This window comes from Hemicordylus capensis, chromosome 2 (genome assembly GCF_027244095.1).
Source record: "Hemicordylus capensis ecotype Gifberg chromosome 2, rHemCap1.1.pri, whole genome shotgun sequence".
Classification (NCBI taxonomy): domain Eukaryota; kingdom Metazoa; phylum Chordata; class Lepidosauria; order Squamata; family Cordylidae; genus Hemicordylus; species Hemicordylus capensis.
Window position 1 is genome coordinate 345,981,597 of NC_069658.1, and position 24,890 is coordinate 346,006,486.

The 24,890-nt window shown below is 41.7% G+C and overlaps 1 protein-coding gene across 10 annotated transcripts in view; it reads right to left on the reverse strand.

Moving 5' to 3' along the window:
- Positions 1-283: 283 nt before the first annotated feature.
- MYOT (myotilin) overlaps positions 284-24,890 on the reverse strand; it is a 64,179-nt gene continuing 39,572 nt past the window's right edge. For 3 of the 10 annotated variants that reach the window (XM_053294003.1, XM_053294009.1, XM_053294008.1), the window contains 9 exons: positions 21,089-21,670; positions 18,556-18,712; positions 14,241-14,342; positions 10,399-10,448; positions 9,434-9,566; positions 6,134-6,341; positions 5,046-5,211; positions 2,442-2,575; positions 284-898 (listed from right to left, as the gene is read on the reverse strand). In XM_053294003.1, the coding sequence (XP_053149978.1) occupies positions 723-898; positions 2,442-2,575; positions 5,046-5,211; positions 6,134-6,341; positions 9,434-9,566; positions 10,399-10,448; positions 14,241-14,342; positions 18,556-18,712; positions 21,089-21,670 (1,708 nt within the window). In that variant the 3' untranslated portion in view covers positions 284-722. The remainder of the gene's footprint in view (positions 899-2,441; positions 2,576-5,045; positions 5,212-6,133; positions 6,342-9,433; positions 9,567-10,398; positions 10,449-14,240; positions 14,343-18,555; positions 18,713-21,088; positions 21,671-24,890) is intronic. The other 7 variants (XM_053294007.1, XM_053294011.1, XM_053294006.1 and 4 more) reach the window with 5 other exon arrangements.

The window sequence follows — 24,890 nt, forward strand, 5'->3', positions numbered from 1 at the left end:
TCTTGATAATTGTAGTTTTAAGCTGTGAGGGTTGGTGGTCTAAACTGGGATTATAAAGGGAAGAGAGATTGTTATAAATATATTCCAAATATGCAGTGTCAGTCACAATATCCAGTTTGTTTGACCTTAAGCTAGAAACTAGAGTGAGAGTTTTCTTAGAGAAGCCAGCCTGTTTTATAACACATTTTTAAAGCTTCTGTAATAGAGAGATTAAAATAGATGTGGGACGACGACACTATATATTTAATTATGTACACTTTAAAAGAAAGTATATTGGCAAATCTACATCTTATACTTAAAACTTTATTTGCATTGGACATAAAACTTGCAATTAAACACTCAAATTATGTTTAGTATTTATCCAGCAGAAATTATAGTATCCTGGAGAGGGATATTAACAAAGCAGTACAAGGAAAAATTCTGTGACTGATTTCTAGGTGCATTCAGGCCATCTGTACTTCCTTAGTCATCCACTGGCCTTGTGTCTTGGACTTTACAACTAAAACATACAAATATTTGATATTTCCCTCTGCTACAGTCACACACATTTGTAAAAACTTATCTTAGTAAAATCACAACAGCAGGAAGAGTGAGCAAGAGTCAAATTATAAATAAAAATATATTAGGGAGGTTTGCTATCAGTGCAACCACCACTCAGATGCATCTGTGCGCTGTTCATAAATGTCTGTTGCAGGAACACTAGACGTTTCCTTCCTTGTCAGTTAAAGTTCATCACTCTCATAGAGTCCAGACTGTGCTGCCATACGCTGAAACTCTCCTTCATCGGGCAAGAAAGCTTGTTTCACATCCAGACCTCTACCATTGAGTGCCAAGTATTTGCTAAATGTTGGTCGAACCTTCAGTGGCTTCCGGTTTGGAACTGGTTTATATGTGTGAGCTGAAATGAAATATATATATGTATATAAACTAAAGAAAACTTCTATTCAGATTACAGTTTTTAAAAGGAGAGGAAGAGCTATAGCACAAATCAAATGATCAGTTCCCCTTTTGAGCTTGTTACTATAATTAAAGACAAGCTTATCTGAAATAGTGGTGTGCCTGAACCGGTCCGGCAGCCATTCCAAAGAATGGCCGAACTGCCGGACCGGTCCGGCCCTGCCTGGTTCGGGTCCGGGTGGGGGGTATGTCTTTAAGGGCGGGGAGGGCTTGCTTAGCCCTCCCGCCTCCTTGCCCCCGCCAGCGCCCGTATTGTACAGTATAGGGGCGCTGGAAACCAGCCGCCCCCCCCCGCCGCCGCCGCGGCGAAATAACCCCTAAAACCAGCCAGCCCTCCCTCCCTCCCAGCTAGCTGCCCGCCCGCCCGCCCACCCACTCACCCAGTCGCTCACCCGGTCGCTGGATAAAAAGCGAGAGGAGCTCCAGCACAGAGCTCCTCTCGCTTGGAAGGCCTCCAGCAGAATGGTGGCTTGCGCGCGCGCGCATGCGCGCGCCGCAAACCACGCTGTTCTCCGGAGGCCCGGTCTACCCGCCGGGAAAGGGCCGGGTAGACCGGGCCTCCGATCGCTGGGTAGACCGGGCCTCCGATCGCCGGAGGCCCGGTCTACCCAGCGATCGGAGGCCGGTCTACCCGGCCCTTTCCCGGCGGGTAGACCGGGCCTCCGGAGAACGGCGTGGTTTGCGGCGCGCGCATGCGCGCGCGCGCAAGCCACCATTCTGCTGGAGGCCTTCCAAGCGAGAGGAGCTCTGTGCCGGAGCTCCTCTCGCTTTTTATCCAGCGACCGGGTGAGCGACTGGGTGAGTGGGTGGGCGGGCGGGCGGGCAGCTAGCTGGGAGGGAGGGAGGGCTGGCTGGTTTTAGGGGTTATTTCGCCGCGGCGGCGGGGGGGGGGGGCGGCTGGTTTCCAGCGCCCCTATACTGTACAATATGGGCGCTGGCGGGGGCAAGGAGGCGGGAGGGCTAAGCAAGCCCTCCCTGCCCTAAAAACAAGGCCCCCCTTCGGTGCCGGTCCGGACTTCTCCGGACCGTGCACATCCCTAATCTGAAATACAGATGAGCAGCACAAGGGTTTGGGGCAGCAGAGTTACATGTGTCCAGGGATACCCAGACAGACATGTGCATGTTTTCTACATCACTACTTTCCATCTAGCACATATTCATCCTAATCCTATGGAAAGTTAGGCGTGCTTAAACCCACTGATTTCAATAGGCTATAGTAGGCTGCATAGGATTGGTCTGTTACTTACATTCTATCTGAAGTCAAGCACATGTCAACACACAGACATTATGACTCTTTTAGCCCTACCACTAAACTAGAAGAACCAGATGTGAAGAATGGGTATCTTCTAATTCAGCCAGGTATCCAAGTAGTGTAATCTGTTCTAGATTAGGTGAATGCATACATGATGGGGTGTGTGTGAGAAAGAAGCATGACTTAATCTACATTCACATTTTTAGAGGGATTGTTAAAAATCATTACTTACTGGCCACATCCAGTCTAGCATGGCATGTTGCCACTCCTGCCTCATTGACTGCAGATACTGTGTACCAACCAGCATCTTTCTTATTTGCATTGTGAATCAGCAAGCAAACTTTCCCAGAGGTATCATGAAACATACTAGGAAAGAGAGAGAAACCACTTTCACCTTGAACTGGCAAATATTTTTTTGAAAAAATAGTTTGCACTTTTCCTCACAATGAGACTTTAATGCATTTATGTAAATCATTCTCATTTAGCACTGGCAGGTATTCCTAAGTCACAGACATTCCTTCTATTGTATAGATATTGGTTGCAGATTAAGGAAGCTACTCAGGATGTGCACAATGCTTTGACTTGAAACTGGTAGTTTCAAGTGTTTCAAACTTGAAGCAAAACACCTCTAAATAAAGGGCCTGTTTCAAGCTCAGAACAAAACAAACCAGTTTTGATCAAAACATTTCGAGCGCCATTTTGGAAGCCTGTTTTTCCTTTGCTGATTGGTTTTCTGGCACTGGCTTCCAATTGGCTTGCGATTTCCTTTCTTGTCTTATCATACAAATCAAGTTTAGTCATGGGCAACTGTGCCCCCATTGGTGGGGGCGGGGGGGAACACAAAAGGAGGGATTTTAAAGATGTATTCAAAAGGGACTGGGTGGCAGAGAGAGCTCTTATGCCTCTCTTCCTCAGGAGTGGAGGAAGGTAGGTTTGATTTTGTGGTTTTCTTTTCTCAGCACTGTGCTGTGCTATTGCTGCTATAACTATCTGTATTGCTGCATCTCAGACTGACGAAGGCAGAACTTGGGTGCCTCCCTCCCTCGAGTTGCCGTTTGGTTGGTTTGTGACATAGTGTTCTGGCAAGAAATGGACATGGCAGGTGTGTGTATATAATATTTCTTGGTGATTGCTGTGATAAGCTCCATGTCTGGTCTTAAGACTAAGTTTTGCTTCACTCACTACTCTGCAATCTGCATTGCAAGCTGTACTCAGTCAAAATGTGGCTGAAGTTGCTCTAGTTGAGCTTCTGGCTATGCTTGCTGCCAAGTGTGCTGCTGTGGCAATTGTTGTAATGCTAGGAAGTAAGGAGTAATAATTGTGTGTGAGAGAGAAACTTGTGCCAATGATGTTACTGCGGTGTAGTGACTGTGGCTGGTAGTGGATTTTGAGTCAGTGATTCATTTTTGGCCATTTAGACTGTGTTTGAGATGTGTATTCTGTGTTGGGAGGGACAGACGTCCCTTCACTGTGTGCTTCTGCAGTGTTTTTCAAAACAGGGTTGTAAAATGCGTTGCAAATTGCAATGCAAAAACTCATGTGTAGTGCACTCTGAGTACAGCTTGTTCCAGCCATAGGGAACAACAGGGAAACGCCAAACACCCACTGTTCCTCATGGGTAGCTCTTAGGGACACCAAAGTGGGTTGGTTTGGGAGGGCATGATGAGTACTACCTACCACCCAGCCCACAAAAAATACAATTTAAAAAAATGGATGTGGGCGATTTATAACAAGGTTTTAACCTTTCCCCCAAACCCGTATAGGATCATTTGGGATTTTATGGGAAAGGTTAAATTTGTTAAATTGTCCACTTGTCAATTTATTTTGTGGGTTGGGTGGTGGGTAGCACCCATCATGCCCTCCCAAACAAACCCACTTTGGTGTCCCTAGGAGCTAACCATGGGGAACAATGGGGTGTTTGGTGTTTCCCCATTATTCCCTATGGCTGGAACACTTGAAATGTTTCAAGTTTCGTCAAAACAGCTGGTTTGACCACTGTTTCTACAAAACATTTGGCCGTTTTATGTTGAGTTTCCAGCTCAAAACAAAAATGCAAAATCCGTTTCGTGCACATCCCTAGAAACTACTGTTCATTATTATGTTACTTAAACAAGTATCTTGCAGACTACCTTCTACCATCAGTGCTATTAGTTTTCAATGTTCTATAATTTTTCAGTATCTATTAGTCACCTTGGGTTAACACCTTTTCTCCAGACTCATCCTTGAGTCCTAGATTTCAAGCAGACATGCTGTCCCACAATCATCTCTATAGCCCAATCCTTTTAAAGACATTTGTAAAAGCTAAAAGAAGCAGAGGTTTGTGTGTGATAATCATTGCTATTTGTTTACATATCCTTAAAATGGATCATTACTTTTTTCTGGTGTGTAAAGCTATAGTTAAGACAATAGTCCGCTATATCAAAAATAGTAGCCGATATCCAGACTAACATTTTGTGTACAAGAGGAGGGACAGTTTCCCCTTCTTTCTGCAACCCACTATTTTTCCTGAAAATAAATCCCTGAGGTTTGCAGGGCCCGCAGCAACATTTTTTTTTTTGAGACGCACAGTGGGCAGGAGAGATCAGCAAAAATTGCCCCTCCATCATTACGTGAGGGGTTTTTTTTTTAAAGCATGTGAAACAGTCTGGATATCAGCCAGTATTTGTAATTCTTTAATAATCTGGCCTCACCATTGGAAATTGATTCCACCCTGACATGAGTCAGGGTCCAATAAATACAAAACAAAAAAGTTTGGCAATATTTTAAGTATGTTCAGTATACAAGCTAATAGTAAGAATTATTAGTCACAGAGCAGGCCCATCAGGAGGATATTTACCTTATTCGGTCTGTATTAAATTGTACCATTTCATTATTTCTTTTCCAGTAAATCTGTGGTGGGGGAATAGCAGACACTTGGCATTCAAGTCTGGCTGAATCTCCTTCATAAACTTTTGTGCTTTGTGCTTTAAAGATGAACGTTGGGGGTTTCCGGTGTTCTCGAGCTAGAAATTTTAATAAGAGAGAGAACTATTTTTAAAAGACTAGAACTGGGAATATAGTATCTCATGGGTATAACATGCTAATAGCAAAGACTGATATATCTATATCTATCTCCTGGATAGCATTATGCATAATTCACAATAATTCCCAACTTGTGCTTGCATTTGGTGGGATGAGGGAGAAAATGTGCAATTTCCATCCATTCTTGGTTCACCACCACCCTTGCCAAAACTGTTTTAGGACTGGGGGACTCTCAGGGACAATTTTCCAGGGGCTACAGAGGGAAAGGGAATAGGGAAATTGGCAAAAAATAGCCACTTCCTTGCATGAACAAAAAGTGGGGCTTGGATCAAAATCTGAATTTTGTTGTTGCCCAAATGCACATAGAAAGCCCTTATTTATATCCTATATTATGTCTCATCTAAGGGACAAAGTGACAAATACAATATAAAGAGAGATACAAAGGGCAGAGGAATAACTGTAATTAAATAATACTACAACACATTCTTGCTCACATGAGAACTTCCAATTTATTTCAGGGTCAGTGCATCCCTATTACATGTGTGGACCTATCCCCAACCATGAGAGTGAAGGGAAATACTTCTGAGAGTTGGCAAGAAGAACGGTTTCTGAACATGCATTTTGCAATTAAGGGATTTTCCACTACCTTTAAGTGGAATCAGAAGCATAATACCACTGATGGCATTTGGAAAGTCCATTCATATATTTCAGCTCTTATCCTTGGTAAGAAAACAAGTCACTGATGTTTAGATGATGATACTGAATCAGAGCAGGTTTTTTTATAGACAGCCCCCCGCTAGAGAACGCATGAGGAAATGGAATACATCAATTAAAGGTCGGGGGCGGTGAGTGGGAAGAACAAAAACACCACAATAATTCCAAATAGACAAAACTCTCTCATACCAATGACATCCAGTTTTACTGTAAAGGAAGCTTCTCCAGCACGATTAAAAGCCACACACTCCCATGTTCCTGCATCATAGATCCGGACTACTTCAAAAATGAATGAGTGGAATCCTTTTTCAGATACAATCATTTTGTGGAAATCATCTGGGTGAACCAGTCTTCCATTTAAATACCATGCCACATCTGGAGTTGGTAGCCCACTGACCTACAAAGGGTAAAGACAGCAGATACTTAGTAAAACATCAGCAAAAGGCATGTCCACATGGGAACCTCCTATGCCCTTCATTTAACAATTATTTTATCCTGTCCTTCCTCAGAGTTCAAGGTGGCATATATGCTTCCTCCTCTTTTATCTGAACAACACTCCTGTGAGGTAGGTTAGGCTGAGAGAGGGTGAAGCTGCTTCCACTACAGGTGGTTTGATCTCCAAGGTCTCTTCCAGCTCTAAAATTCTATGAGAGATCAGTGTTTGACTCAAGGCCACCAAGTAAGCTTTGTGGTTGAGTGGGGTTTAGAGTCCAGGTCTCCCCAGTCTAGTAGTTTAGCCACTAGCCCTGGCTCTAGCATAAAGCCAAAACATATGGGACACATTAACTGAGAAGAGATGGCAGCAAGTTTCATGCGTTTTTGCAATCACATCCACTGTGCTACTTTTGCTGTCCCAATGATTTACCTGCTGTGCTCAGCTTTTAGGTGCATTTTGATTATATCAGGTGGTTAAGTTGCCTACTGATTGAGAAAGCTCCATGCCTGCTTTCTCAATCAGTTCAAAAGAAGCAACTAAGTGTGCCATGTTCTTAATTATTTGAAGTTTCAAGGGGAGAAAATGTAAACTCTTATTGATGACAGTTCATATGTGACTCAAATTTTCTTTAGGCCAAAAGACTCCAGGGCCATGTACAAGAACAAGAGCTGACAGCTAAGATCGAAGTTTGAATAAGATTATTATATTTGGGAACATTTGGACAGATTTGGCCAGGGAGGTCTGGGAGAGGCTCTCTGTCAAGAAGATTCACAGACCCCAATACAGCAATTAATATGTAGAATATAATGCTCTGCACAGATACTTAAGATGCTGCTTCATACAGAATCAGATAATTAGTCTATCTAGCTCAGTGTTGTCTACACTGACTGGGAGCAGCTCTCCAATGTTTCAGGCAGGAGTCTTTCACAGCCTTAACTGGAGACATCAGGGATTGAACCTTCTGCATGCAAAACAGATGCTCCATCACTGAGCTATGGCCCCATTCCCTAAAGCCATGGCAGATCTTGGCTTCTCCACAAGTATACAGCCAGCCGTTTTGTTTGCATGTAAAATTGTTGCTACACACATTTAGATAACAATGTGCACATGTCTTGTGTAGCAATTTTTAAACATATGAAACAGCCCTAAGAAAGAGAGCTAGGCTTACAGCACTTGGTCAATGAAGAAGAGAGGTATGTATTTTTAAATTGTCAAATTTAATTTTGTGATTTATGCATGATTTATGTGCAATCATTTCAATGGATTTACCATTGTGGCCTATTCAAGTTTCCAAGGCATATTATTATTATTTTTAAATGAGCATGGAAGAGGATGAGACAAAGAATTGTTTCTGCTCTCTCAGAGAGGGCTGTACTGTTAAAATGCATATAGCGGACAGTTGCATAAGTGAGACTTTGCTACTTAAAGAAACTGAAACACTAAACTAGGTCACAAGATATAAATGTCTAACATACAAGCTAGGCCAGGAAGTCTGTCACAGTGTTTATCAGTATATTGTTCAGAGGGCTGCAAATCATTTCAGCCCTCTCTGTTAATTAGAACATTTTGTCAACACCCAGGCAAGCATGCAGAAACAGCCAAGGGTCACAAGAACAGTGCAATTATGCCCGGGCTCTCCATTCTGTGAGGTTATCAGTCACTGCACAAGCCAGAACTGCAATAAGCACATGGTCTACAGAATCGATATTTCTCCAAATTTTGTACACTTTTGCAATAAGGAGTTCAAAACTATAAACCAGGGGTTTTCAACCAGGGTTACACTTAAACCCCTGGGGATACTGCGAAGCATGATGACTGATACAACAGACCCCTCCTGCCTCATTTGCATCCTATACTGTTGGCTCCCTCTCGAGGAAGGGATGGGGGAAGAGTGTCAAACAGCACCCCTCTCTGTCCTCCCCTCATGATTCAGGCTTAGCCAACCCCCTTCAATTAAACTCTGCAGCAAGGGAAATACTGGCTGGTGCTCAGCAGCATTGGCGTCACCTTGCTGTGGAGCGTGTCATTCTGGCTGAGGGAGGGGTGGGCGAAGCCTGAGCATCTTGCCTGCTAGTTACGTGGAGAGGAGGAGGGAGAGATGGGGTCAGGTCATGGGTATGCTGTGGAGCGCTGGCCATGAGGCTCCAAAGGAAAGGAGGAAGGAAGCCACAGCATAGGGGTTTCGGTTTTGTTTGCCTAATTCAAGGACAGATTCACTTAGTTTATATTTTATTTCATGCTAGCTTTGGCAAGATTTGCGGCAGGGGGCGCACACAATTTTTCGCTGCTTAGATGGGTACCTGAGCTGAGACAGAAGGGTTACACTTGTTAAGAAGGGCTGAAAACCCTACTGTTAGAAAGAAAAATGAATGATCAGGCTGCCCAAGAGGGCTTTCAAGGATCTCTAAAATCCCTCTCAGTGGAAACGTATGAAATTCAACAACAAATATTTATATACCGCTTTTCAACAAAAGTTTCCAAAGTGACTTACACAGAGAAAGAATAAACGAATAAAATTCATTAGCAGAAGATGTGGCGGCTCCTGATGGCTTTAAGAGGTGATTAGAGAGTATATGTTTATTAAGAGCTATTAACCACGATGAATGGAATTTCCATGTTTGGAGGCAGAAATGGAAATCCTATCACCTTCATGCCCAGTTTATGAGTTCTCACAGGCCACCTGACTGGCCACAGTTGGAATCTGAGTACAGGACTCCAGTGGACCTTTGTCTGATCCAGCAAGGCAATTCTTGATATGTTCTCAATAAGTTTGAGAATGAAACACAGGACATCTGCAATCAATCTAATATTATCAAATCACAGGTGTCAGTCTTTTGTTACTTGACTGGCAATTCTAGCAGAAAATACATCTGGATTGGAGCAGATATTGTACTTAAACTGCTTGGTAACGTTAGACAGTTGAAAGCTAGGTCATCAGTTCAGTTGATCTTCCAACATCTAGAGGCAGCCATCACAATGATGTGCCAGGGGGAGAGGGCAGTCAATTATAGTTTCTACTGTATTGACAATGGCTTTGAACTATGCATTATTACTTTGAAGTCAATCCTGCAGAATCGTCCTTCTTCAACTGTTATGTCCTCAGGCACTTGCAAGAATCGTGGCTGAAAAAACTTCTCCTGGATTGAGCCATGCTCACTCCTCTCCCCTCTTGAAGATGGTCTGCTCCTGCAAGTGTATATTTATTATTATTATTATTATTACTACATTTTATATCCCGCTCTTCCACCAAGGAGCCCAGAGCAGTGTACTACATTCTTAAGTTTCTCCTCACGACAACCCTGTGAAGTTGGTTAGGCTGAGAGATAAATGACTGGCCCAGAGTCACCCAGCGAGTATCATGGCTGAATGGGGATTTGAACTCGGGTCTCCCTGGTCCTAGTCCAGCACTCTAACCACTACACCATGCTGGCTCTCTTAATATTTACAAATTTAAGACCAATAGAATATTTCTATAAGTGCCCCCTCAACTCCATATATTTACATCAAGCACACTAAGCATGCATTCCTATTTCTGCTGCATGGTAGTCCAGAGAGGACAGTTCTCAGACAAAATTCTGTCTCTAGTTTTCAGTTTTAATATGGCAGCAGATCAACCAGGACTGGTCGTCTGACATGTGTGAATAAATTCACACGTTTCATGGAAAGGCACTTCTGTTTTTTACCTCATGACACTTAAAATGACTCCAGATTCCTCACATGTTATCTGCCTTATAGTTTCCCCTAAATAAAGCACAGTTGAGTGAATTAAATATGCATTTTTCTAAAGGTTCAGTGATTCCTAGAGTTTCCATAGGTTTGGAAGTGGCTTCAGAAGGAAGAGATGCTCTCCCCCAATGATCAGGCCACTGCTATATTGCCAGCCACCCCACAAACTACAGCATTAGTTACAATTATATAAACTAGATGCACTTCACACAAAGAGTGCTTGCAAACTGAATAAAATCGTGTATTAGAATACAAATGGATGATGTGTATTTTAGCTGTGCATAGCACTTACCTGACTTGTCCTGTAGGAACTTGCAGTCGTGTACTTTCCAGGTTCTGCTGCTAAAAGGGGCAAGTGGGGGGTGGGGGGAGGAGAGAGATAAGTTATAATGTTTATCAATATAGGACAGTGGTTGTTAAGTCTGAACATCCACAGCTTAACTTGTTTGTTATAAACTAGTGGCTTCCCTTTCAGATACTTCCTATTATGGAATATAGAGAAAGTGATTCCCTATGGCAATGCATAGGTTTTGTTCTAGTGTACCATCACCAGTAGTGACAAGTCAAATCAGAAATTGTGCCATAAGGAATGAAACATTTCTTTCCAAAGTATTTTGGCAAACGTGCAGCCTTTGTTAGAGGAAGTGGGGATTGTTATCCCACTGGAATATCTGAAACAGGAGCTGGGACATGATGTCCTTCAACCGAACAGGAATAGAAGTCAAGCCACTTTAATACAGTATTGGCAAGAGCACCGTGTTGTATGTACTCACAAAAGGGTAGCGGTGGCAGTCAATACCTTTTAAGCTGGAAAATATTTGTCTTGTTAGATCACAACTCTAGAACTAGCGATGCTTCCCAATAACTTTATAACCAAATCACAGACTCGATGTACAACTGAGATTTTTATCCTCCCTAACATGACCAACTTTATTTAGTATTTTGAAAAACAGATGTAATTGAATTCAGTTCAAGGTATAATTCAGATACAGTGGCTTTCGTACCATTTTAGCAATGAGGACAATTAAATATAGAAAGTGCAGCACCAACAGTTCTAGGTATCTGTATATCTATCTTAGTACGATATAAGCACTCTACACATCTGCTGGTTGCAAGCTGCAGCCTAGAAACGTTTACACCAGAGTAGTCTCACAATGTAATTTGACATTCTTTAAGGTTGCAGGCAGTTCTCGCTCAGCCCTATCTAGAGATGCCAGGGAGGGAACTTGGAGCTTCCTGCATGCAAGCATGCAGATACTCTTCCTGGAGTGGACCCATCCTCTAAGGGGAATGTTTTACACTGCTCACATCTAGTCACCCATTCAAATGCAAATCAGGGTAGACCCTGCTTGGTAAAGGGGACAATTCATGCTTGCTACCAAAAGACCAACTCTCCTCCCTAAGCTTCCTAGGTTCATTTCTGATACCTAAATAAGATACCGACAGTTGCATTTATGACAAAGCATACACTAGAACAGTGACTGTTGATCTGAACTACACTGTGGCTGCAAGTACAACCACAGAATTTTTAAGGGAGCCATGGCTCCCATTTTATGGGAGAATTTTTATGGGAGTCATGTTATTCCCTGCTGTTATAACCCCTGCTAACTTGGCAAAGAGGCACCTTTAAAAGTGGTGATTCTCTTTATTTAGCAGGGGGAGAGTAACTGGCCCTATTCACCCACAGTACCTCCAGTGACTGTTGCTGGTGTCTATCTTGTGTTCTTTTAGATTGTGAGCCGTTTGGGGACAGGGATCCATCTTATTTATTTATTATTTCTCTGTGTAAACCGCCCTGAGCCATTTTTGGAAGGGCGGTATAGAAATGGAATAAATAATAAATAATAATAATTCCAATAATAGATCTTTCCACTTCCTTTATAATAAATAAATAAATGCATAGACGTGATCACACAAATGCAGGGCTGCATCTGTCCGCATTCCAGACCCTGCTATTTATACCTCCAACTCATTTGCTCAGTTTATTTAGTATATGGAAAAAAGAAAAAAGTCTGTAATTAGGAGAACCGCCAATGGATGGGCCATGTTCATAGTCACTGTGAGCATTCTTTGGTAGGGATGTGCCTGGATCGTTTTGCCACCTCATTACAGAGGCACCGAAATGATGCAAGCTGCCATAGCCAAATCATTTTGGTGGGCGAGTGGTAGCTTTAGAAGGAAGCACGCAGGTCTCACCTGCTCCTCCACCCCCGCCCCCCGCTGTGGCACCAACTGTTCTAAAAAGCCACGTGGCACTGCTTTTTAGAACAGACGAGCACCGTGTTGGCGGGGGGGGGGCAGCAGCACAGGTAACACCTATGTACCTCCTTTTAAAGCTACCACTCTCTGCCCCCACCCCACCCCCGCAGCTGCACGAAATATTTGTGCACATCTCTGTTCTCTGGCCTCTACCATCTACATTCTTCTCTGCTATCTGTTCTTTATTAATTCTACTGCCTTACGGCTTTCTACCCCCTTGCTCTGCCTTTTCTCTTCCTTACCCTACTTCTGTCTCTGTGCCCTGACTGATTACCTCAGAAGTCCCTGAGACAATGAGGGGCCACTGTCGACATATTTAAGAAATGTAAACTAGACGTCTGAAGAGCCCACCTGCCATAGTGATCAAAGTCACATTTCCCTTGTATTCTTCACTGCAAGGCTCTCTTATTTTATCATCTATTCTAGTGTATTGCATTGCATTTGTTGTTTGTGGTATACTGCATTGAGGAACAGAAAGCTAATAAACAGACACAAAAACGAGAGCAGGGGAGAAATCTCACAGGGTGAAATAAAAGCTTCAGAGACTTGATGGTACAATCCATATCAACCAGATCATCTTAAAGATCCAAATAATTAGAATTACAAACCAGCTCCAGAAACAAAGATGGGAACGCTAGCAGTGTGATTGACTTGTATAATCAATTTCATATGGATCGTACCAAGAGGCAGTTGAATTGATAGTCATCATGAGAAACCTGCAGTAATGAGAACCCATATGGTACGACAAGTTCTCCCAGTTTCCTACATCGCATCTGCATTTTTCTTGGGCAAGACTCCATTTGTTTGCATAGATCCATTAAAGGTTCTGTCCACAAGCACAAAAAACTGTAGTGGCAATCATATCTGGTTGTATTGTGATTTTTCTCGTCTGGTGATTTTTTTTTGGTGACTGTTGCAAAGATTACTTACTGCATATCTGTTTACTACATGCAATCAGTCCTAAAAACAAAGCCAAAGCCTATTAAACTCGTATCAAATTGGCCTTGTTCCATCTTTATGGCAGCCTAGGGTTTAAAATAGAATAGCAAGCAATTCATCAGCAAAAGAGAAGCAACTCAAGTTATTACAGCACATCTTCAGTGTTTATTAACTTTCACTTGTCACAGAGCTAAGATTGGGCCATTTTGTATTCATTCAGCTTTACATATTGAAAGAGATACTCTACCCAAACAATTTTAAAATATTATTATTACTTAAAATATTTATATATAACATTTCAACAAAAAAAGTTCACAAAGTGATTTATACAGGAAAAGTAATTAGGTTGTTTCCTGCCCCCCAAAGACTTATAATAAAAAAGAAACATAAGGTTGACACCAGCAGCAGCCGTCACTGGAAAAATGCTGTGCTAAGGTTGGACAGGGACAGTTGTTCTTCCCTGCTAAAAATAAGAGTCACCATTTTAGAAGATGCGTCGTTGCTCATTTAGAAAGGGTATGCTCAGTACGCAGGAATATCTTCCAATACCAAAGTTGTAGTACAGTCATTTGGGGCAAGAGTGAACATTAAAAACATAATTGGCAGATCATTCAAGAGAATGGACCCCATTCTTATGTTACCCTTACGCTGGTGCATGGAGACGACTTGGGTACAAATCCCACTTCAGCTATTTTCTCATCGGGTAACCACCTTGGGCAAGTTAATTTCTCCCCATACCCCATATACAAATTGCTGGAATCTATGTCTCAACTACTGTGTTATTTAGAAACCTGGTGGATCTGTAAGAATAATACTAAATTATCCTTCATGAAAAGTTCTGCTTTGTTGTTGTTTTTAAACTATATATATTTGCAAACATGCAAAATCCACCAAATTATGCATTTGTGGACAATTTTAGATTTATTTTCCCCGTACTTGCATGTCCTGTGCACTTTCTTCACTCTGTGGTTCAAATACAGATGCAGCATTTTCTGGTCCAAGTAATCTACGAGCCATTCTCTCCTCGTAGCTTAAACGCTTAACAAGAGACAAAAAGTGAAAGAGACACTTAGAAATGACCATTTTATGCTGTTTGGGCTTTAGTTCCCATTCAGCATCACTACAGGAGACATGTTCGCATGAATTACTTTTTTCTTATTTTATAGATGGACTTATAGTCATTAGCCCTAAACCTATAAAATCAGTCTTTACAACTGGAATTCTCAAGTTGTGCCTAAGCAAACTTCCATTAACGGGTACAGGGGTGGGAGAAGACAGAGTATCCAAGGGTGAAAGAGAACCTGCCATTTATCTCTGATCCATGGTGCAAGTAACCTTCACATTGCAAAGGACATACCAAAAAAATAAATAATTTTTATTTTATAAATAACTTGTTTAGCTATTGGTCTTGGCCTTATGCCCATGCTTCAGGTGAGCTGCCCAATTTTAGAGTGCCACATCAACATACATGCATTTATTCATTATTGGTTGCCCTATTAAATTGAATTGAAATTATTAAATTTTGTTTCTGGGATGAATCCCCACCCCAGTAATAATATTTATTGGACATATTTGTCCAAAACGTACGTCTCTGGACGGTTTACAACAGAACAATACAAAACAAAGCAAAATAAAAAGGTTAAAAGCATTACAATAATTTAAAATTATGTTAAACTATTAAAACAGTATCTAATTAAAAGCAAGGGTGAACAGATGTGTCTTAAATGCCCTTTTAAAAGCTGTCAGAGATGGAGAGGCTCTTACTTCAACAGGGAGTGCATTCCAAAGCCTCGGGGTAGCAACGAAGAAGGCCTTTCCCAGAGTAGCCACCAGACAAGCTGGTGGCAACTGCAGACAGAGGCGTTCTAACCCCCGGACCTTGGGGCTCCGGTCCGTGGCCTCCGAGGTCCGGGGGACACACCTCCATCTGGCTGGGGGCCTCTTACAGCCTACATGCTGCTCTTTTTTAAAAAACAAAGCCGCCGCGTGGCTGAGGGGTGGTAGCGGGAGGAGTGACCGCTGGGCATGTCCTCTCTGCCCAGTGGCTGCTGTGAACTGCGAGGTGCAGCTACACAGTTCACAGCAGCCGCTGAGCAGAGAGGACGCGCCCAGCTATCGCTCCCCCCATCGCCACCTCCGGGGGGGGGGGAGTCAACTACACGGCTCTCCCCTGCCTCGCAGCCACCCCTCAGCCATGTGGTGGCTTTGTTTTTTAAAAAACGATAGCATGTAGGTAAGCTGCAGCAGCAGGCCACCTAAAAGTAGGTTTGGGGGCCTTGTGGAGGGGCTGCGGGAGCCTGATGGGGGGCTTGTGGAAGGGCTGGTCCGGGTGCCAGAATCATCTAGGTGCACCCCTGACTGCAGACGAGCCTCTCTGGATTATCTCAGAGGCTGGTGCAGTTCATGGCAAAGATGTTCTCTTAAATACCCTGGGCCTAATCTGTTTAGGGCTTTATAGGTTATAACCAGGTATCTTATTGGCAGCCAGTGTAGCTCTTTCAATATTGGAATGATATGGTCTCCGAGATGACCCAGAGACCAACCTGGCTGCCGCATTCTGTACTAACTGCAGTTTCCAGACTACTTACAAAGGCAGCCCCACATGTAGTACATTGCAGTAGTCGTCTGGAGGTTACCAGCATATGTATCACTGTTCTTAGGTCGCTTATCTCAAGAAATGGGCACAGCTGGCATATTAGCCGAAGCTGATAGAAAGCACTTCTGGCCACCGCCTCAACCTAGGACACCAGGGAGAGGTTTGGATCCAGAAGCACCCCCAGACTGCATACCTGTTCCTTTTGGGGAAGTGTGACCCATCCAGAACAGGCAGATCAAACCCATCTACCAAGTCCGACCCTGCACAATATCACGGGTACTAACCAATTAGTGTTGTTCACAGCCAGCTTTTGCTGCAGTTCAGCCACTGCATAACTGATTTTTTTTCAGCATTTGATTCTTTTCAACAAGGCACATCTGAATTAGTACAAGTTAACACATGCAGTGCCCAGATATAAGGGATATTGAATTAAAGAATATCTACTATATGAACAGACTACATATCAATGTAACACAACATGATGGTTTCAAATATGTTAATCCCAGGAAGTGGAACCTATCGCCAATTTTTGATTTAGAGATCAAGCAACTCCTTCCAATTTATCTTCCAGGGTTGAATTACTGTTCTCTTATGAGTTTTCAAAATATATCTATGATGTCTTCTTGGTGTTTCCCTCTTTCTCACAGAAAGAGAGAAATACCAAGACAGGAAGAATGTGCTATAAAAGCAGATGATTTAAACTTTAGAATGGGCAAAAATGCTGGGGATGGGTACTGTGAATACACCTGTGCCCTTAGCTCCTAGCTTCATATGCAGAGATTTAACTGCTTGCCCTGGAGCCCTAAAGAGTAGGCTAAAACCCTGAAACCTTGGGCCAAATCTATCTCAGGACCATTTTATATAAACTGTGGAATCAAGTGGTATCTTTCTGCCACAGAAAGATGGCCATATATGGCCATTTCAGGAGCATTCAAAACATGAGATCAGTTGAGTGATACAATTCAGAAAAACTTCTGCCACAGTCCAGCAGACTATATAAACTGACCCAGTTCAGAAGAACATTGGTTCAATTTGTATGTTTAAATACTTTGGAAACAATTTTCATTTCCAAGATCTGGTATTTGTTCCCCTAAATATATGGTTTTAAGAAAGCCAGCAAGATGAAAATGGCTTCTGAAAGTGGATGGCCAATACTGGTGACTCATTGGTATCCAGAATAAACTCTTCAACTCTTTTACTTCAGCATGAAAACAGTATTGCAAGACCAGCCATCAAACTCCTTTCACAGTACAGTATTTGATATACTTGGAAAATTGGAATTCCTTCCCTTGATTCCTTCTAAGTTGTCCGAGAAGTAGACAAAAATAAGGGTCTTGATTATCACATCTATACAACACATTATCTCCTCCTATACGTAATCCACAATTGTAACAGTTATCCACGGGTAGTTCTGCAGCATGGAGAAATCCCCAACTTCACAATTTCACAATACTAACAATTTAGAATACTGTGACTACTACATAGACACCACAGGGAAGAACCTCCTGCTGCTTAAGAAAAATACTTTATAATAGCAACCACGTCACTAAGAACCACTGTTTTAGATGTCGGGTCCTCCAGATGTTTCTGAACTACTACTCCCAGCATCCCCAGCTGCAATTTATTGTGGCTGGGGATGCTGGGAGTTGTAGTTCAGAAACATTTGGCAGACCCCACATTAAGAACCGCTGACATAGAAGATCTGTTTTGTCACACATTTAAAATTAAAGCAGTAAGCTCGATGATTTAGGCTAGCATGAGGCTAAGATGCCATAGTTCAGATTTCTGATTCAACAACTGGATTTTCTCTTACAAAAGATTTAGCATTCACCAATACAAGGCAGAAATATGTTCTAATGGAGAACACTACAAGTGCTCTGTATAAACTCAAGAAGCAGAGCAAGTTTTCAAGTCCTTCAGCTTTTGTTATTCATCTTTGCTGAAAGAGGCAAGCAGAGTATGACCCCACTTTGTTATGGGTGGAATGACATATTATGAAGAACATGTGGCTGATACTTAAAACAGCAGCAAAATTCTCCATACCCCATCTGTAACATCTTGTTCACATATCCTGTATCCTGGCATCATTACAGATTTTATGCCCCTACTACATTAATGGTTGCCACTAGGAAACACATGTTGTAATAATAGCAGGATGTGGGGTATAAACCTATGAAGCTGCCTTATACCGAATCAGACCACTGGCCCATCTAGGTCAGTATTGTCTGCACTGACCAGCAACATCTCTCCAGGGTTTCAGACAGGGATTTTTCTGAGCCCTAAGTGGAGTATGTTGAATTAGACATTACAGAGGGTAACTCAACACAGGGGCAGCCCCATGTAATTTGTGGTGAATAGCTCCTTGCCCTATACTAATGTACTTTGAAGGAGTTCCTGATTTCCTGGTTCACATCCTCACACCTAGGACTGTAGATCACTTGGCACCACAGACTGCAAATCGCAGGATAGCATAACAGAATAAAGAGTGGTGCTGTATCAGAAACAAGCACCGGCAATTCAACAGATACCTTATACCCATTTTATTGCAAGAGCTCATCATTCTGGATGACAGAGCTCCAGTGGAATCATTCCACCAGTCACTGCTTGCTAGCTCCCCTCTGCCAGTTATGTTCTGTACACAATATCACCCCTTACTTGGTTGCCGTTATGAAGAATGTTATCTTTACATCGTAGTTTCCTTTCCAAGTCTTGAATGAGTGCGTCTTTTGTTCCTTGTATCTCCCGGTCAGAAGTCTTCTGCACTTGCTTTGTACTGCTGGTTTGTTTTTTGTACATAGGCTTGGAGTAACTGCTAATTTAAGGAAGAAAGTGGGTGGGAAGTCAGCTTTGGTAATTTTGGGAGGCAAGATATAAGACACAAAACTGACAATATATGCCATTAAAAGTTTATATTGCTGCCAAGTTGATGTCTCATATGATACCATTAATATCATCTCTAGATACCATGTAGTTTACTACATAGGTATGGAGACTGCCACAACATGTGAAGCAAAATCCTTTTCATGGTTGGAAGAGAAAGACACAGGCCATTGGGCTGTAGAAGTTTCATCTGTGCTCTCTTTAACTAGGAGTACAAAGTAAGAGTTACATCAATGGAAACACTGCTTATTTAGCTTAAGCGTCTCACTTCTTCACTTTCTAGAACTATTTCTTTTAGAGAAGAGAGCTGAAAACAGAGAAACACTTGTTCATGGTTCACAGGGGCAGCAAGATATCTGTTAATTTACCCAAATCCAAGACTAGCCCCCCCCCACCCCCAGTTATACAATGAGAGAAATTGGGAGGTTGTCTTAAATACAGAGTTCTCTTCCCTTTAGGTAAATACAGATACAACCTGTATGTAACCTATATTTTTTAAGGGAGCAATCTTAAATTCAGAGTCATCTTCTATTCGAGTAAATACAGTATGACCAAAATGGAATTTCACTTATTTGTTTCAAAGGAAGAGAGTAAAAGAAATCTTTACTGATTTCTCTTTTCATTTTATAAAAGACGACTCCGTCTTTTAATTTTTTAAATCTGCCCCCAAACCCTCAAAGAGTTAGCATTTTCAGTTCATACATTGCAAGCAGCATTCAATACATACCTAATAGTCTGTTTGTGCCCACAGTATACAATGATAGCTTATTACCCCAGAACAACACTGCTAATTCCTGAATCTGCCATACTTGAATTGTGCTCTCTAGCATGCAATCCTATGCATGTTTATCCATAAGCATGTTCTGTTGTATCCAGTGAAGCTTACTCCCTAGCAAGCATGCTTAGTATTGCAGCCCATGTAACCACTGAGTCTTCTGTTTTGTTATTCCACACACTAGTCTTACACATATTTTCTTGGAAGCAGGTCTCACTAATCGCAATGGAACTTGCTTCCAGGTTAATGTGCTTAGGACTGAGGCCCCAGAGTTAGGAGTCAGGAGATGGAGGAGGGTTCTCTGCCTCATTAAATGCTGAGGTCATTTAATAATGGTGAAATGTTTAGTAGTTCTTTGATGAAAAGCATTAAAGGAATGCAAGGCACTTTATACCATATTATGATGACCACCTCAGGAATGTATAACTCTTCTACACAGTTCTCTAAATCATTTTACAACTGGCATTGATGTTTACAAGGTTGTCTTTATGCCACCTGTTTCAGTCCTATTATTGCCACCTAACATTCTTCCTTCCTTTGTGCCTTTCCTTTGGGTATTAGAAAGAATATGGATGCACTGCTTTTTCAGTGCAGGGCAGAAAAACGCTACGGTCGATGGGGTGGAAAGAAGGCTGGCATTCTGGTGCTGTTTACGAACATCAGAAAGTTGCTGTTCCCATCACTACATCATTTGCTGTACAGGTCAATTTTCAAGAAAGTTGACTTTAATTAACAGGTATTTAATAGTGGATGTTAAAGGGTCCTTTTCTATTTTCTACAATGGAACTGCAATTATATATTCTGCTGACTTAAGTAATTGGAGGATTACTTAAAATCTTATATGCCGTATCCCAGAGCTTATATGCAAGCTCCCAGAAAAATCACATACAACCACATACAAGCACAGTGTAAAGGAGGACAGCAGGGTTTAGCTTCTTTTGAAGTCACCCGATATTTTCTACTGAGATCTGGAATGTACAGAAATGATACTGCCACTTGTTTCATGTCAGTTGCTTAGTTTCTGGCTGTGAAAGCAGGAAATACTCCAAGGAGAAAGGTCACTAAATTGCCTGGTGGAGTAGTCCTACTGAGGTCGATGGAAGCATTATCATACTCCAGAGCAGTCATAATTCAAGTCATTTTTTCATCATAGTGTTTAAGAACTGGAAAGATATAAAGAATATTTGGCTTAAGATGAAACCACTCATCCCCTTATCAAGGAAACTTTAGTTTAAAAAAAGGAAAGTCATTGATTTGCTGCATTTTTCACCATATAACAGACCAGCTGCAATAAGGCAGAGGTGAAGCATGTTCATAGGTCACGAGTTGGGGGCTGGTTTAGATATCCACTCAAGGGAGGGACATCCTATATTGGCTTTTATTTTTAACCTGATCTTGCTTTTCTTTGGATTTGGATTTGGAAAGTCCTATACCTCTTAGCATTTAGAAAGCAAACAGACTGTAAAATTAACACCTGTGTTGAGTAGAGCCATACATGCACACAATTCAAAGCAAGGGAGTGAACATACTTACTTTGACTCCACTGAGGAAGGACCTTGGCTATTATAATCAAAATGGGAGGGCAACACGGAGCAAAGGAATGCTGCAGGGGACTGGTTATGCATGGATGACATCCTTTGCCCAGATGATGAGCTAGCAGGAGATTGAGCAGATGCGGGTGTTACGGGAAATGAAGCGCTATATGAAGGTGAGGAGAGCGAGATTGGCGAGCTCAGCGATGAAGAGGAAGAAAATTTCTTCTCATTAGGGTTACAAGGCTGGATTAGAATGGAAGACTGCTTGGTTTGCCTGCTTGGAAGTGTAGTTTCTGGTCCTGGAGGCTGTGGTTTCACTTGATATGTATTTTGAGACTGGATAAAATGTTTTGGACGCTCATAGTTAAACATGCTTGGTTGATACATAGAGGTAATGGATGGGAGGTTACTGACACTCATGGGGAAGATTTCACAATTGTCCTGTGTTTTAGAAGGTGAAAATGGGCTTTTTGATGTCAGCTGGAAAAAATTAGACGATAAATTTTGTGGCCCCTCTTGGCTAGGTTGCTGAGTGAAACCCTGCCTCAGCAAAGAGTGGCTGTCTTGATGATGATAATCCCTTTAGGAAAACAATACAAATAAAAATAAATAAATGGCATGCAACAACAACTAGCAATGATTACATAGATTCATAAGAGTGGATCCAATGAGATCCAATAGATAAAAATAGATCCAGGGAACCAATAGATAATATAGTCCAACCCCTGCCAGAGACAAGTTATGCTTTACAAGTTATGCTTCCTAAAACGTGCCTGCCTAATCTTCTCTCCCCACCCCCGTTCATTCTTCATTTAAAAAGTTTCCTTTATTTCTGAGTTTTTGAACAGTCACAAAATTAATACATGGATGAATGGTCCCTCTACCACTGAACTCAATAGTGCTTAACTTTCAGTGGATTATACCAATAGGCTTGCATATATTAGAATAACACTGTTTGTGTTCATGCAATCAGGGAGGGGCAATTTTTGCTGATCTCCCTTTCCTCTATTGTCCTGGAAATATGTCCCTGAAGGTCTCTCAACCCTCAAAAACTTGGGGGGTGGGTGGGTGGGCAGCAGCAGAGGGTGATCAACAAAAATTGCTTCTCCCTCCTTGTGCATGCACAGCATTACTCTATATGTGAGCCATCACTACTATTGAAAGATACTTGCTCATTAGATTATCAAAGTACTCAGTATATTGGCTCTTTTAAATAGAGACTTACCAAATAATATAAGACCTGGGTTCTGCCAATACCAGTAACTATAATTGCATGTACAGTACTGGAAACCAACACTGGATAGCAACAGTTGCACTAATTGTGTCCCATTTATTTTTTCCATTTTGCGTGGAAGAAAAGGCATGTATTAGGAACAGGTGAAATGGATTCCGGTAAGCTCCTTTCCATTACAAGACACATGCCTAGCCTTTGGTGGCGGGGGGTGGTTCACAAAATAGATTTCTTGCTCATTGATTATATTTATATACCATCTGATATGTGTATCTCTAGGCAGTGTACAGAATTTAATACACAACAAATATAAAACAAAGTAAAAACAATTAAAACAATTTCACAGGATAAACAAAGTTAAGCAGTTTAATATTAATTTCAATTAAAAGCCTGAGAAAACAGGTGTGTCCTGAAGGTCTTTTTAAAAACAATCAGAGAAGGAAATGCTCTTATTTTGACAGGGAGCATATTCCAAAGCCCCAGGGCAGCCACAGAGAAGGCCTGGTTCCACCAAATGAGCCAGTGGCAATCATAACTGGACCAGAAGATCTTAGTCGATGGCAGGGTTCATTACAAAGAAGGCGCTCTCTTAAGTACCCTGCACCAAAGCCATTAAGAACTTTATAAATAATAAAATACACTTTGGATTTTGCTCAGAAACATACCTGCAGCCAGTGCAGTTCTTTAAAAAAAAGTGTTATATGGTCCCTTCGGGTTGTCCCAGAGACCAGTCTGGCTGCCACATTCTGTACCAATTGTAGTTTACGGACTACATACAAAGGCAGCACCATTTAGAGGTTATTACAGTAGTCAAGCTGGGAGGATACCAGCATATGCACTACTGTTTTAAGGTCATTTACCTCCAGAATTGGGCATAGCTGAAGTATCAGCCGAAGCCGATAAAAAGAGACTGAAGTATTTAGTATTCTTGACTAAAACAGTAGTCAAGTGAGTGAAATGTTCCAATGAATCTTGCTCAAAACAATGTGAACTCCTTAAAAAAATGTATAATACACTACTAAAGGTAAAGACGTGCCGTCGAGTCAGTATTGACTCCTGGTGACCACTGAGCCCTGTGGTTTTCCTTCGGTAGAACACAGGAGAGTTTACCATTGCCATCTCCCACGCAGTATGAGATGATGCCTTTCAGCATCTTCCTATATCGCTGCTGCCTGATATAGGTGTTTCCCATAGACTGGGAAACATACCAGTGGGGATTTGAACCAGCACCTCTTGCTCCCTAGGCAAGTTACTTCCCCACTGGCTCAATACACTACTACATAAGCATAAAATGGCTAACACTCCGCTAACCTTCCAAACAAACAAGACTCCTTTATACTACTATTTTACAATTACAGATGAAAGGTCCAATCCAGAGAAAATTAAGTGAGCTCGTGACTAATTGGCACCAATGGGTTCTCTCCAGAGCAACAATGTGTTCAGGAGATGGGGATCTGAATCCAGACTGCAGTGCAGGCTAGAAGTTAAAGTTCCCCCGCTCCAAGGTCCCAATCTGGATCAGGCACCACTGTAGCTACTATTTACATTTTAACACAAAACAAATTGCAAATCCAGTTTATAAGATTAATGTTACATCTAGTTTGTGTCCTTAAGTACATCATTTTCAAAGGGACAAATTAGTTTAGCTTGACTGTGCTCACCAAACTTGGAGAGGGTAGGCATATATAGGTAAATAAGTGCATATTCATTCCAAGTAATTTCTCTTAACCTGTGGATCATCTTGGGACAAAAGAATCATTGCCTGATTAAAGCCCTGTTTCCTGAACAATTTATAAAGTACAACTGAAATTAATGAATAATCCATACAGAAACCATTTTTAATGACTATGAATTCAGGTAATACGAATACGAGTATTTATATACTGCTTTTCAACCAAAGTTCCCAAAGCAGTTTACATACAGAAATTAAATTAATTAATTAATTAAATGGCTGCCTGTCCCCAAAGGGCTCACAGTCTAAGAAACATAAGGAAGACATCAACAACAGCCACTGGAGGGATGCTGTGCTGGGGATGGATAAGGCCAGTTGCTCTCCCCCTGCTAAATAAAGAGAACCACCACTTTTAAAAGGTGCCTCTTTGCTCAGTTAGCAGGTATTTCTAAAGCAGTAGGTTAACCAGAATTTTTTGAATCCCTCAAAGAAACTTTATCATACAAGATCAAAGTACACAAATACATTTTTTGCCCACACAAGCAGTCTCACCTCACTCTCATGTGGACAAGTGCTATGTGAAGCGTGTGTTTACAAATTTAGTTGAAAGCAATTCCCTTACCAATGGCTGCACTTTTTCCATCACTGCAATTATGGCTCTAGTCAGCAATTCCACAATTGCCTAGGTCCCATATGTTGTTTGTCCACACAAAAGTACATCCAGAAACAGCAGGTGGATTTAAAAAAAAGTATTGTATAAAATCAACTCCAAGGCTTTTCTGACTTCTGCAAACTATAAGGTGTCAGCTTTAAACTACAGTCACCTTTTAGATAAGTGTTATAGAACAGAACAAGAATGCACAACATCAATGACAAGCAAATACTTAAAAGCCATAC